Consider the following 14981-nt stretch of genomic DNA (forward strand, 5'->3'; position numbering starts at 1 on the left):
TTTATCTGCCAGTGACTTCGTAAGCTGCACATCTGAGGCTTCAGAGCCTCATATTTATTCAGTTCTTCCTTTGGGTCACATCAGTGAGAGCGATTCTAATATATTCTGCTCCTTGGGAGTCACAAGGTCTGGGATGTATTCCTTCCCTCCCATATGAGGGGAAGAAGGACAACTGTTAAGGATTCTCCTGTAACTCGGGGATGGACCCACTAGGGTCTGAGAACACACACTCTGACACCATTCTATGTAAACCCAGACATGCTTCTGCTCATTTTAATTAGACAGATAAAATTAGCAAGGAGATTAAGAGAAAAGGAGAAATTAAAAATATTTAAATGTTAAGTGGAATTTACAAAAGCAAATTGAACAATGAGGTACAAGAAGGAATGCAGAGAAACACAGACACATTTGAAACATTCCTCGGATGCCACACGGCTTAAGCCAGTCCACAGATCAGGTAAGAAGAATTCTCCCTTGCCATCTCTTGAATTGCAGATTCCAGGGATGTGGAAGAACATTCTCCAAGAAACACTTTACTTCTCCTTCTCTTCAGATGTTACCAAGAATAATTAATCAGTCAGTATCATTCTAGAATGGCCCACACTGCCTCCAATTCAAACCACTCACCTGTTTCCTGTCTGAATTTGCAAGCTCCTGAGAGTTTTTTCCCCCTTTCATTTTATTTTTCTCCCTGCCCTCTCTCCCCATTGAGCCCATAGGCCAACTGGGCCAACCAGAACACCAAACCAACAACACGTTCCAGCCCCTTTGGATTTTCCGGGGGCAGAGACTTCCCGGTTCTTCTTTCTTGTTTGCATCTGTTACGAACAAGCACAGTCATTTTAGAACACAGACATACATGTGTGTGCTCCTGCACACGGAAACAGGTTTTTCTTTTTTCTTTTTTTTTTTCCAATTTGTGGTTTCTTTTTCCTTTTTGCAGAAAATGCAAACAAAAGAAAAACAAGGTTTTCAATTGAAGGTACATCTCTTCTTCAATATGAAGACATTAATTGAATTGGTTGGATCCCCCATGCAGTGGTCAGCAAAGTCCTTTGGCAACTGACAGAACGACATCTGGAGACTCAGGAGCTGGGGTTTGTTTGAAGGAACTTCCCTACACGAGTCATGAGCAAAGGGAAATGGATGTGGGAGAGGGAGAGGGCTCGTGGGGAGGAGTACAAAAGGAGAAAAGAAAAGAATGTCATTGGTGAGGAAGAAAATGGAAAACTGCCTGTTTCTTCCCTCTACCTCCTTCCCTTTCTTCCTGTGGTTGGGTGACTCCAGTGCCCCAAGGGTGGGAGCCGAGCTTACTCTTGGTTCCCCCGATGCATACCGTTTTGTCTTCACTTCTGTTGAACATCACCTTTTCGTATTTTTATGATCATAGATTTGGTTTCCCACAGCATCTGAAACATGCTCTGTCACTGAGAAATGAAGGTTGCCTATTAAGAACAGGTCCAGTTTCTTCTTTACTGATGTAATGCATTTCTCAGCCGAGAAGCCAATCTTTCCAGAACGTACCACAGTGGTCAACCTCTGATTCCCTCTTGAGACTGGTCCTTTTCCTTCCTCTCCTCCCCCCAGAAAATGAGAGTTCTCACGCCACTGCCGTTGGTGACTGACTCATCTGGACCCTCATAGAATGAATGCTGTTCAGGATCTTCTTCTGATGACCTGCCAAGGTGACCCCTATTCTCAGGAGGTCTCTAGCGGGGAGAAAGCCACACAAAAAAAGACACTTTAGTGTTAGGGCAGCTTTTCACGGATCAAAACTCATCACAGAAGGCAAGCTCTTGATATAGCTGGGTAGACAAATAAAAGTGTTTAAAATCCAAGACTCAGGTTTATCCAAGTCTTTGGCAAGCGCCTACCTAGATATTTTTTTGCTCAATCTCACTTGCTTCATGCAGTGGCCTTAGTCCCCAATGGCCCCTCCAACTTAGACAGTCCTGGAAGTGTTGTGTCTTGTTCTTCACCTATGGGTTCTGAAGCAGCCCCTTCCTTGTGTCCCTGACCCTAGGTGGACTGGAACTTTCCTCTGTGTTGTTTTTTTATACACTCCAAGCACACACTATATGGGGCTTTAGTTATGCTGTGGAGCTTTCTGCCTAAATTAGTGATCACCCACTGAGATTGAAAAGATGTGGGGTTTGCTGGGTTTTCTGATGTTTTTCCCCTGAGTTTCCATTTTCTGCCTCTGTTTGAATTTTAATGTCATGAATTTTTAAGGGTGATCTCAAAATAACTTTCAGATATCTGCCCAAGCAGGAATTCAAGTAATATGTTTAGAATAAGGGTTTGAGTTGGATTCACCTTTAAGCTGTGAGTCTTAATGATCAAGTTCATGGCTTATATTTAATTTTGGGGAGACCCATGCATCTTTTCCTAGTTAATAATAATAATATATAGCATTGCTTGAGTACTTCTCATGTGCCATATACTATCTCATTTATACCTAATGAAGCATTTCATGAATTTTGACAAACCACTCAAAGTCAATAATAATAATTTAACAGTAATTGTTTCTTGTGTGCATCCTGTAGGCAGGTAATAGGCTAAGTGCTTTGCTTGCACTATTCCATTAACCTCTCACCACAAACCAATGAGATGGGTACTATTATTATTTGCTCATTTATGGACAAAGCAAGTAGGGCTCAGAGAAGTTAAGTAACATGCTCAAGATCACAAAACAGGTAACTGGTGGTGGAGCTGGGTTCGAATTCAAGACTACCTGGTTCTTAGCCACCCTTGTAGGGCTGCTCTCAGACCTCTTCTAAGGTCCTGACTCTATCCCCCTTCAAATGCCCCTGTCCCTAGCATAGCAGATGACTGCCCACGAGGAGGCTCCTGTGCTCCCCTCAACCCTTCTTTTCAGCTGGTGGCCAACCCCCTCAGGGCTGCAGCTGGCTCAGATTGTCAAATTGTCCGTGTCTTTTCAGCCAACACTTCTGAGAGGCATGCTTGAATTTCAAATTCACAAATTGTCCTGCAATCTATTTTATTTCGTTGCTCATGTTCTTTTTCCATCTTTTATCTCTCAAGAAACAAACTAAATTGTTCCAATAGTGTGTGGACATTTTTTTACTTTGAACTAAATCCCTTAATTTTTCCTTTTCCAGACTGAGGAAATCACTCCATTTGATTCCTTCAGTCGTGGGGGATGGGGGGGGTGACGGCCATATCACAGCGGGGAAGCAGGAGCAGCCCCACCAGCATGAGCACCCACTTTGGCCCCTGAATCCAGGCTCTCCAATCATCTAGGACATCCACGTCAGTGCTGCAAGATGGGGAACCTGGTTTTCCACTGGTAAGTGCTGCTGCTTCTTTTTGTGTGTGTTTGTTTTTGGTGATGCCTGACAATAATTCATGGTGGCAGGGACTGCCTTTTTTAGGCATCAACAGAAAAATGAACCCACATTTAAAAAATGAATTCTGATGTTTCACGGATCCTAGGCTAGATGCACATTCAAGCCATCTCCCTGGAGAAAGTGGAGGTTCCATCATTTCTGGCAAGAATCAACCTCAGAGAGGTAGAGCGGGACTCCGGGAAGACTGACTTCAAAGCAGTAGTCTGGGACAGAAGCTGTTTCTCTGGGGTTCAGATGCTGGGTCTGGATGGGACCACCCCTCTCCCCAGGGACCCAGCAACTGGCCCACCGCAGGAGGAAATCCCAGCACCTAGCACGGTGACCGAGACATAACAGGTGATCTGTAAGTGTTTGCCTGGAGGACTGACCGATCCTCTCACCTGGGAAACGTGTGTCACAGGCCACCAACCCCCATATTGTCCATACACGTTGTGGGCCAGGTGGCCGGTGAGGTCCTCTCTAGCTGGGTGTGTGTACTCGAAATTCGACCCTTGCCAACTTCAGTCCGCTGGTTCCCAGCCTTGGCTGCACCTGAGAATCACCTGGGGAGTTTTAAACATCCCGATGCCCAGGTCTCAGCTCCTACCAATTAAACCAGAAGATCTAGGAGTGGAAGTCAGTCATCGGTACTTTTTTAAAGATTCCTAGATCACTCCAGGGTGTCACAAAGTATGGGCATGCTGTGCCCCCAGGGCGGACTGGTAGGAGGAGATGGAAGTGGCCTTCAGGAAAGAAGGCTTTAGCCCCCACTTTACCACTCGTGAGCACTGAAGCTTCCGGCACTAACTCACCTCCTTTTTGAATCTGCTGAATGGAAGGGACAGACCTAGATAATTATTTCCCAAACTACCGCGCAGCAAAACCCTACCCCTCCAAAATACGGATCCACGGCATTTAAGAATTTTCAGTGGGTTTCTTTCTTTCAGGATTTCTCGTGGCCTTTACAATGCTAATATGTGTAGCAAATCTCCAAAAGGGTGATAAAGTGTGCAGTATTTCCCAAATTTATTTGACCGGGGGACACGTTTTCCAAGGAGAACCTATTAACATTTCCCAGAACGGGTGCTGCTCAGAACATTCTTGGGGAAATGATGGACTAATGGATGTTTAAGACCCTTTCTGGCTCTCATCGTATTTGAATAATTTTAGTTTTCGTATTCCTCCATCCTCCTGTGGGAGTTGCAGACTGGTAAATAATTGGTGGGGGATGGAAAAGTCTGCTTACTCACCAGCACTATCTAAGTACGGACCCAAGCCCCCCCCACCCCCACGTCTGGGATTGTTGCTCAATCAGTGCAGCACCTCTGCTATGTTGCTTAAAGTGCTGGCTGCCTGTGTTCTTTCCATCGGGATGCTCTTTTTGATGGGTTAAGTTTAAAAACTTACATGGAGGAGAGACTCTTGATGATTAGGCAAATGACATATGGCTGCAACTTGGAAGAGCGCTCATTTGGGGCCAGGATGAATCTCAGCCTTGCCACCTGACCCTTCCATCTTTCCATGGCACTTCCCCACCAGGCCTGGTTCTATACAGAAGTGGAGCTCTGGGGGTGAGGCCAGAGATCAAGACTGGTACCATGAGCCACAGCAGGGAAGGACCCTGATCCTTCCCACCCACAGGCGGCAAGGAGGCTGTTCCCCTCACTTACTCTGATGTCATCTGGGTGACCAGCTGGAGGGAGGTGAAGCCGGCGGTGAGGAAGCTGTCCCTATACTGGACCATTTTGATGGCACTGAGCCAGTCATCCACGGTGGTAAAGGCCGTGAAGTCTGGAATGGAGCGGTCTAGCAGGGGCTGGGAAGGCCTGTGAGAGAGAGAGAGAGAGAAAGAGAGAGAGAGAGGAGCAGGTGAGCCCACAGCTGCTGAGGTGTGTGGACAGAACCACACTCTGGGTGGACAGCAGACTTCATGCAGGATGAAGATTCCTTCCTGACAGGATGCGGATTACACGGGAGCCCTGCCCTGACCCTTCTTTCCATAAAGAATTCTGGAGGCGAGGTGGCCAGTACCCCTGCCTATGGGCTCTGTCACATCACCCGGCCCAGATAGGGAGACTGACGCAGCATGCAGTCTGGAGGGAAGAGAAGGCCCGTATCTCCTTTGTAAACTGGAATCGAAGAGCTTCACCATCCAAAGATACGGTTCTTTTAAAAATATATAAAGTTCACTATAACCTTCCCAAATCTATTGGTAACATTTTTTTTTCCTGGTTCTATCCCCAGCTAATTGAAATAAATGAAATAGATCAGCCCTCCACTGACCTTCTCTGGCACATTCTCAAAGCAGACACCTTGCTATCCAACCCACAAAGTGGGGTGCCACCTTGACGTATCCCTCAACCCTCAACACCCATGCCCAGTCTTTCACCAAGAATTAAAGATTTGACCTCCAAAATCTCTTAAATTCATCCACCTCTTTCTGCACCATTACTCTGACTTAAGACCCTATCTTCTCTGTCATTATTGCTGCAATATTCTCCTGCCTGTCTTCTTCAAGCATGTTCCTTCCCCTCGACATAAGGTCCACACTCTACCCTGGTGTTCTTTGAAAAATGCAGGTGTATCATGTGCATAAAACCCCAATTCATGTCAAACCCTTCAATGGGTGCTCGCTGCTCTGAAAATCAAGCCCAGAAGTCTTAGCTGGGCCTATAGGCTCTGAGCGTCTGGCCCTTGCCCACCTTGCCTGCCTCACCCCTGACCCAGTCCCCTCACAGACTGGACTCTGAACACACTGGCCCTGTCCTTCCCACCCTCGAGGCTCTGCATATGCTGTTCCTAGGCCTGGAACACCTGTCCTTCTCCTCCTATCTTCCTTTCCTTCAGTTCATGCATTCTCTCCCTTCAGTGCTCAACTGGAAAGAACACTCATCAGGGATGCATCCCTGATACCAGGTAAGGTATGTATCCATGTTCTCCAGCACCACACACCTCCCTGCTGTAATAGCAATCAAGGTCTCAAGTTTGCATTTCTTTGGGTGATCATCTGGGTTTGCCCCTCCTAAATGATTCTAAGCTCCATGAGGGCCAGAATCATGTCTATCTCGTTCATTCTATACTGTCAGCAATGGGCACAGTGCTTAGCATGTAAGTACCCAATAAACTTTGGTTGAAAAGATCAATTAGTCAGTCAGCTAATACTGCAATGTAGAGAGTAATGTACAGCTGACAGTTGCTGACAGGAGCCCAAAGTTGTTCTGTGCATTTGCTCATAACAAATCCAATGGCTTTGTATGTCTGTGTCCCACAGCAATCAGGGCTTTTACCTGCTAATAGGTGGGTCAAGGTTCCAAGTCTGCAGCTCTACCTGGTGTGGTTAACATAAAGGGTGCCTTCTGGAAACAAGATCTCCCAGAGGTGGGGCTCATTACCACGCCCATCACATACACTCAATTATTACAGAGCCCAGCGTCCAGCCTATCTGAAGCCAGCAGAAGGTGGAGACCCAGACGGGTATCTTGGTATCTGTCCATAGCCCATGCTGGAAGTGGGGAATATTTTAGAGAGGTGGAAAAGAAAAAGGAAAGGAGAAATCTTGGCGTTTCTTCCATTAGTGGATAAGCTTAGCCACCTCACTCTTGCTGTCAATAGATCAAAAGGCTAGCAGCCTTGCTACTGGGCCTGCCCATGGCTATGAGACCACCCACACCTAGGAAGCACCGTGTTCCACAAGACTCACACGGCGGTGATGGTTGCCACAGTCTTGAGACTTGCCGGGTTCCGGATCATCTTGTCCAGGGTGTTGACAATCTCTGCAAAGCGGGGCCGGCTGTTACGGTCCTTCTGCCAACAGTCCAGCATGAGCTGGTGTAGGGAAGCTGGACAGTCCATGGGCGGGGGTAGCCGGTAGTCCTGCTCAATGGCATTGATGACCTGCAGTGACGCACATGGGAACAGTTATGATGGGGTGAAGGGACACCGGCCAGTCATTCACAGATTAGCCCCTGAGGATGGAGCCTCCCTGACTCAGGCGCTCTAGGTCTGTGCCCATATACGTCTCACCATAATGGGTTGTATATGTCCTTGGCCTTTTCCCCTTAGACTGTGGGCTCCTCGAAAGTAGGGACCATGTCTTACTGTCCCTTCGTGTCCCCAGCACCTGCAGCAAGGCCTGACACACCCTGAATCTCTGTCAGTGTTTACTGAAGGGTGAGCTGGGAAATGGCTTGAGCTTCTCCTCTCTTTAAGAGGACATTGGGCCCCCTTCTGCCTTGTTGGCAGCTGGTGGCACTGGGGTCTATGGAGCAAAGGCATGCGGGAAACCTAGTGAGTTTGTTAGTTCTAAAGGATACCCACCAAAGCCTGTGGTGGCCTAGTCCTTACACTGCTAAGAGAGGGAAGGAATCAGCATTTAATAGAGAGCCTACTGCGTGTCAAGGCCCCTCTAGATGCTTCCCGTGCACTGTTTGCCTTCATCTTCATCCTGCAGCAACATGAACTGTGTTGTAGATAATTTGGCTACACAAACTGGTTAAGTACAATGACAATGGTCAAAATAACAAGGTGAGCTAAAATGAATCTATCCAATCAGGTTTTGGGAATTTGCGCATATTCCAGGGGAGAATTTTGTTAAGATTTCCGGATCTTTAAGTACTTTTGCCTGCTTTTCATATGTTGTAAGAGTTTTTTTTTTTTTTACTCTTTACTTCTTAATTTCCAATTCATTTAAATCAATTATGCCTCCTCTGTGCTTTTCGTCATCACGAAAATAATTGTAAAAGACCCAGTGCTAAACATGTGAATTTATTGTGGTACCCTCCTACCACAATGGAAGGCCTGGAATACAATGAGCCCCTTGAAGTGATGTTGCAAAAATGTACCTATTGAAATGGAAATGTACTCACATTGTAATATTAGGTAAAAGAGCAAGCTTCATAACTGCAGGTACAGTATAATCTTGCTTTTGTATAAAACAAAAATCAAAACAAAACAAATAACAGTAATTATACCCATGCATACAATAGACCTTGGAAAGATATATACCATGGTGTTAATGATGGTTGCCTCTGGGCAGGTAGACACATGAGTGCACTTTATGTTTCTCTTTTTGCTTGTTTGTGTTTTTATTTTCTATAATAATTGTACATTGATTTTATATTAAAATAAACAGCTCAAGCACCTTAAACAACAAAGGAAATAATTTGGAGTTCAGGGATTTTCAGGTGTTTTTGCTTCTATTTTAAAAAATGTCAGGTTCATTTCAACTGATTATTCTTTTTTTTTTTTTTTTACCTTGTAGATCTGTCAGAAATTGAATCTTTTCAATCAGTCTATATTTTTACAAATTCTATGCCCATTATATAGGACATGAAGTGGGACATGAAATAATATGACCTGAAGTCATTAGAGATAATCAAGGTGTATTATCCCTTGTATCCTAGGTGGTGGAAAAACAAACAAGCATACAAACCATACCAATATTAGAACTCTACACAAACCGGTGACTGGGAACTTTTGAATAATATGTTGCACCACTGACAAATTTTTACCTCTGCCAAACTCTTGTCAATCAAAATATCTGCTCTTCTCTTAAGAGGGCATTACAGCCCATCTTCCCCAACAGGAAGCAGAAGCACACAGTGGAGTAACCTGCCTGAGGACCCACAGCTAGGAAACTGGGATTGAGAAGACAGTGCAGGCGTGTCTGATTTTAAGTTTGGAATACCCTGAAGCCCACTTTCCCTAGGCCCCTGTGGGGCTGCATTGTAATCTCAGCCTGGACAACAGTCCTGGGAGCTGTTTGATGTCTTCGTGGCAGCAAACAGGGGTATGGAGCTAAACCAAGTCATCCATGAAGAAGAGTGGCCGGGCATCCTTCCCATCAACCTGGCTCATAAATTGGCACCCTTTTCCAGCTCCTTCTAGGCAGCCAGACTGAGGGGCCCTGTCACAGAGTCCCTACTCATTGTGGAAGCAAGTGGGATTATCCACTGAATGGCTCTTTTTGGGTTCCTTAAGGACAAGCTAGGTAGGACTGGCAGGAGGGGCTTGTGTCGGTACTTAACTTCTAATGGGGTTACGGGCCCCCAAAGTCTTCCAGTGCAGGGCAGCTCATGTTCCCCTAAACTGATGGCATCTCCACTCAAATTATTTGATGCCAGAGCCCAAAATAGTACATACTCCTACTGGCAGGTTTCTCTCCCATCTGCCTATAACAGGAAGGAGCAATGGAGTCAGGGCCCTTCAGCAGGGGCACAGCTCCACAGTGTGACCCAGTGCGTGACCCACGCACTCCTGGGCAGAGTACCACGAGCCTGGGGGACGCGCGCATGCACTGATCTTCTGTCTGTGAGCTCTGGATCAAATGCAACTTAGCTACACTTCCCTTGTCTCCTCTGTATGCCACCTCATTGAACATGTTGAAGACTGTCCTGGCATTTGCTTTTGTATTTCCTCTGTTTGTTTGGTAGACTGTCTTTCTTTTTAAGAGGACATCAGAACCACTGATCCCTCCTCCCTGCAGGTCAGCCAGGAGGCAGACCCACATACGGTGCTGGTGACAGTATGGAACTGTAGCTAGGGGCAAAGACACTGGAGGCCCGGGTTCAAATCCAAGTTTCGCTTCTTATTTGCTCCAGAACCTTGGGAGAGTCACTTGACTTCTGGAAATTGCACAGATGGGGTTATTAAAAAGATTACATGACACAGTGAGGTGATGTTGAGCACCACACACATGAACAGTAGAAGGCATCTCTTCATCATATGGAGGCTGTCGTTCCTACCACATCTACTACAGTAGATGTCTCTGCAAAGGGGGTGTGTATTCTACTGCTGGTCACTTGGAGGCCTAGGAAGACAGTGTTTGAGAAGCACCAAGCACATAGTGGGGGGTTAATTAATGCCAGATCCCTATCTCTCAAAACCTTCCAGGATAGAGGATAGCCATGCTTGTGTTTACAAAATGGGACTTTATGCCATTTGCTATTTCTTCTAGATAATTTTGTTGTTATTACTTGGGTTGCTATTCTGGAAGCATTGAGGCCTCTTGCACACTGAAAAAAAAAAAAAGCCTTTACCCTCCACTCCAAAGAAAAAATTACCTAAGTCATTAATTGATTTATCTGCTTAAGTCTTTCACTGAAGTGCTGTGCCTTTGGAGAACTTTACTCTTTTTAAGGATCTGGGTGTTTTCCAAATTTTCTGAGTATATAACTTACAATCAAATTAAAACATTATTATTTCAAAAAAAATAATTGTGGTCCTCTAGTGGGGTTTGGGGATCATTCTCCATCACGCCTGCCTTGCTAGCAGGTGTGGAAAACAGGGAGGAGACACGGAGAAGCACCTTCCATCTGGCCATCCGATGGCTCTAAACACCAGTGACAACCACGTTTGAATGGTATGGAAAGATACGGCCCAAGCTTGGGCCTTCTGAGCAGACTTGAAAATCGGAGTGAGTCCTGGGTCCCTTTCCTTGGTAACAGGATGGGATAAATGGCTGTTGAAAACACTGGCGATTAGAACGAGATCAGATGGTATCTCCAGAGAGAAGCGAGAGCCAGGTTGTGACCATGTGAGGCGACTGTCACCCAAGCAGAGCAGGCTGCTGGCTCACTTGGAATGGTCTGCAGCAACTCTCTTGGCCTCTGAAGGCCAGCACAGGCCAGTGCCCTGGGTCCTAAGGAACCAGGGCAGGGAGGGGGAGGGGCCGCCTTTGTTCCCTTGGCTGGGGTTGGCTGGGGCACAGGGCAGGTGGTCTGACCCCAGTGCCTCGGAAGAAGTGACTGGAGCTTCTCTGGAGATGAGCGGGGCCCCGCCCCAGGCCCTCCAGTCCTCAGTGGGCTGCTGGTGGCCCCCAGACACATCTTTCCCAATAGTGAGTCTGGCAGCACCTGCCGCACCTTCCACAGGGGAGAGTGAAGTGGAGAAGCTCAGAGTCGTGGAGGAACCAGGGCAAGAGGGGGTTAAGTTGAGCTCTGATGTTTCAGTAAAACCGCAGCTCCTCTCCACAGACACTGCCACTCTCATTATCTCTGTCAATCAGATCCAAGCAGCAGAACTTCCCAGTTCTCTCTCTGGCTGACAAACTCTCTGTACATGTTCAAAGACCTTCCTGGGCTCCAGAAGCCCAATTACCAGCACTCCGACTTGCCTCTGCAATTCCCTTTCTTAAAGCTTTTCAATTGTCATCTGTAGAATCCGTTACTGCCACCACCTCCGTGGTTTCTGATGAGTGGGGCTGCAGCCTGGACCGCCCCAACCCCTCCTGGCTCTCTCCCAGGCCGGGCCTTTTCCCAGGGGGCGGAAGCCACCCCCACCTTCCACCGGGAGCAGAACTGCACTCGGGGCAATGCTTAGGGGCTTCGTGTGGGAGAAATAAGACAAAATTGGAATAAACTGCTGCTTTGCACATGTTCTGCTTCCCTTTGAGACCCAGCTCAAGCGTCGAATATCTGGAAAGCCTTCCTTACCTCCCCCTCCCAAATGGTCCCACGGCCGGGTGTATGCGCCGCTGGACTGTGGACACCCCGGAACAGAAGCGGCGAGCACAATGGCTAGCGGCGATGAGTGTTTGCTGAATGAATGATTTGGGAATTCTGGAAGTCTGGTATTGGAAATTCCATTTGTTTTCAGCCTAGGTGAATTCCTTCGCTGAGATCTTGAATGTCAAATCTCTCCTGTCAGACAGTTTCATAATCCATTCTATGTGTGCTGAATTGTTCTTAATAGGATTAAAGTCTCAGGAAAGGGCCTCCATGTTTCTGGATCCCATTTATGACTCCTCTAGCTGACAGTCTGGATGCAACCCAGGGCGGGGGGTGGGAGGGGGGAGTTGACTTCGTGAACGCAGCCTCGGCATCCATTCTGACACTTTTGGCTTTGACATGCTCCAGGGGCGGAAGCAAGGCGTGGGTAATCATAGATGAGAGGGGACCCAGACACCTCACATGACCATGGGGCCTGGTTAATGATGCAGACATTTTACCTGCCCTGGGCTGACGCCGCTGCGCCCATGGGAGCAGGGTGCACTACCACAGCGGGAGCCTGGCCCCTCCCCACACTCCCATTGGGAAAGGTTTCCTGAGCTCCAGACCACCACCTTTCCCAATCTTCTGGGCACCTGCCTTGGCTCTAGACCTCGGGCTGGATAGAGGGCTTACTGAGGCCAGATTTCTCAAGTTAACCGTAGCTTAGAGCCACCCAAGCATGGAGGTGGGTATGGTGCAGCTGGTTGCCCAGTGGAGCAGATCTGGACTGGGGATGGCCCTGCCTCTTCTTGCCACTAGGTTGGGAAATGTAATAACTGCCCCCAAGGAGATGGGCAGAGTAAGCGGAACAGAGGAATGCAGGCTTTGCGATCCTCTCAGCTCCAGGGGGAGGGCATGTATTGAAAATACAAAAGTAGAATGGTCCAGGGGAACAGCCCAGGATCAAAGGCGGTGTAGAAATCCAGACACGACTTTCATTTGGGGCCTTAACAAAGCAAATCATCCTCAAAAGTCTCCCTCACCTTTTAGTGGTTATGAAGCAAAGGGTCCCATCTGGAACACCTCTGCTTAAAACATCTCAGACAGCCCTTCTCCTTCCTTGCCCACCTCTGTCCTTGGAGGGCAGCCTGGAGGGGTGCTGATCACCTCCACTCAGACAGGGTCCCACTCCTGTGGGCCATCTGAATCTGACCAGCTTTGGGAAGCCTGCTCAGCTCCTTCGCTGATAGGTGACAGAGGCCCCCAAAGAGTAGATTCTCAGGAAAGAAGGGCCCTTTACGATTCCTCTCTTTAAAGCTGAGAGGTGTGAGCTACATAGAAGCTGCAACGGGCTCAAGGCAGGATATCTGTCAGGGCAGACAACACCGCTCCCCACTCTGTCCTGCACAGCGGGACAACACACAGGCTGTGCGCTCTGAAGCAGGGCTGAATTTCCTGCTTTATTTGGGCCTGCTCTAGTTCATGGCCCACAGCCATTCAGCACCAGCCCCGGGGCTCCTGGGTTGGCCCAGGCACTTTTACGGGCTCTCAGGAGTATTGGGATTATCGCATTTCCATGCTGGACTCTTTGATTAGCTCAAACAGTGGTGCCAAGGGGGTCCTTGTACCCCCTGCCCAGACACCTCAAGTTCAGGTTGTAAGGCCCTGAGCTGACACCAGACAGGAGGGGCTGGCCTGCCACTGCCTGTGGGAACACTTGGCTGGGGTTTGTGGTGACCAGGTACTGCTGACACTCACGTCTTGGTTGGACATATCCCAGTAGGGTCTCTCTCCAAATGACATGACTTCCCACATGACAATCCCGTAGCTCCAGACATCGCTGGCAGACGTGAACTTGCGGTAGGCAATGGCCTCTGGAGCTGTCCATCTCACGGGGATCTTCCCTCCCTGGAAGACAGAGAAGCTGGTCAGCCCAACTGTCAGGTTTCTAGTTGAAGGCAGGAGAAAATGAACTCGGCATGCACGTCCCTTCCACTCCTCCGCCCTCAAGGCTCGTGAACGAGGGCAGCCAGGATAGCCCGTGCTGCACGGCAAGCCTCCATTACGCACCCGTGGACAGGGGCTCGAGGAGGATCTGTTTGGTCCGTGCTACCCTCACACCATATGTGGGCACACCACCCGTGAGGCAACGGCTGTACTGAAGCTTCATTGGTCCCCAGGTCCCTGCACGCTGATCCTAATGTTGCTGTGGGGGGGGGGGGGGGTGGGGCTTCATTGGTCCCCGGGTCCCTGCACACTGATCCTAATGTCGGTGGGGGGGGGGGGGCAGGAAGGGAGTGGAAATGTCCTACATGCTCCCCAACATGCAACTCCGTACTACCCAAGATTGGCCATGTGAGCCATGAGATGTGAGTTACAGCCATCTTTGCTCTGCAACATCGTAACGCTCACAACATTGAGTCGGGGCAAGCAAAGCAAATAGAAGGAAGAAACTGATAGGTAGTCCTTCCTGGGGGCCTCCTACTACAAGATCACACTGTGCTGCCCCCTGTCCCATTTTCCTCGTGTTCCACCTGTAGGGGGGAAGGATTTTCCTCACCCTGCAGCTTGTGGACAGCCCTGGGCTGCACTGGGTTGAACAGCCCAGTGCTCAGGTCTCTGTAGGCCCTGGCTACCTTCCTGCCTTTCAGTGGAGGTTGATATTCGGAGGTTGGAGATATACTTTTCGCTCCTACGTCTGCTTCTCCTTCTTGCCCTCCAACTGCACACTGGATGTTTCCAACTTGCCTCTCTGCTTGGCCCTCAGCTTGTCTGCCAGACCTTGGCCTGTTTTGAGTACCTAAGGGATTGATATCCATCCATTTGCTCCGTCAACATTACGCAGTGAGCACTGCTTCGTGCCAGGCCCTTTTGGAAGAGCTGGTGTTCCAGAGATGAGCCAGCCATGGTCCCTGCCCTCAGGCTGCACAGGGAGTGGGGAGGCAGACAAGACTACAGAGACTGAAAATGTGTTGTTTACAAGACGGAAAGTGAGGAGTGTGAGGCCAGGGCGGATACAGGGTTTCTGAGAACCAGAGTAGACTCCCTAACATAGATAGTGGGTGGGGAAGGTGGCCAGCAGCAGCTAGAGGGCCAGTGTCCTGCGGGATTAAGAGCACCTGGAGCCTCTGGTTGGGTGTGGATGCCAGTTCTGCCCCTTTCAACCTATGTGACCTCCGGCAAGTTACCTAACCTCTCTGTG

General features: G+C 48.5%; 1 protein-coding gene across 1 annotated transcript in view; it reads right to left on the minus strand.

Annotated features, from left to right (window-relative positions):
• Positions 1-246: 246 nt before the first annotated feature.
• Positions 247-14981, minus strand: part of EPHB1 (EPH receptor B1) — a 416084-nt gene continuing 401349 nt past the window's right edge. Inside the window, exons 13-16 of the mRNA XM_044915538.1 lie at positions 13538-13687; positions 7051-7244; positions 5021-5176; positions 247-1709 (exon numbers count right to left, since the gene is read on the minus strand). Coding sequence (XP_044771473.1) covers positions 1601-1709; positions 5021-5176; positions 7051-7244; positions 13538-13687 — 609 coding nt within the window. The 3' untranslated portion in view covers positions 247-1600. The remainder of the gene's footprint in view (positions 1710-5020; positions 5177-7050; positions 7245-13537; positions 13688-14981) is intronic.

Source organism: Neomonachus schauinslandi, chromosome 1 (genome assembly GCF_002201575.2).
Source record: "Neomonachus schauinslandi chromosome 1, ASM220157v2, whole genome shotgun sequence".
In the NCBI taxonomy this organism is placed as follows: domain Eukaryota; kingdom Metazoa; phylum Chordata; class Mammalia; order Carnivora; family Phocidae; genus Neomonachus; species Neomonachus schauinslandi.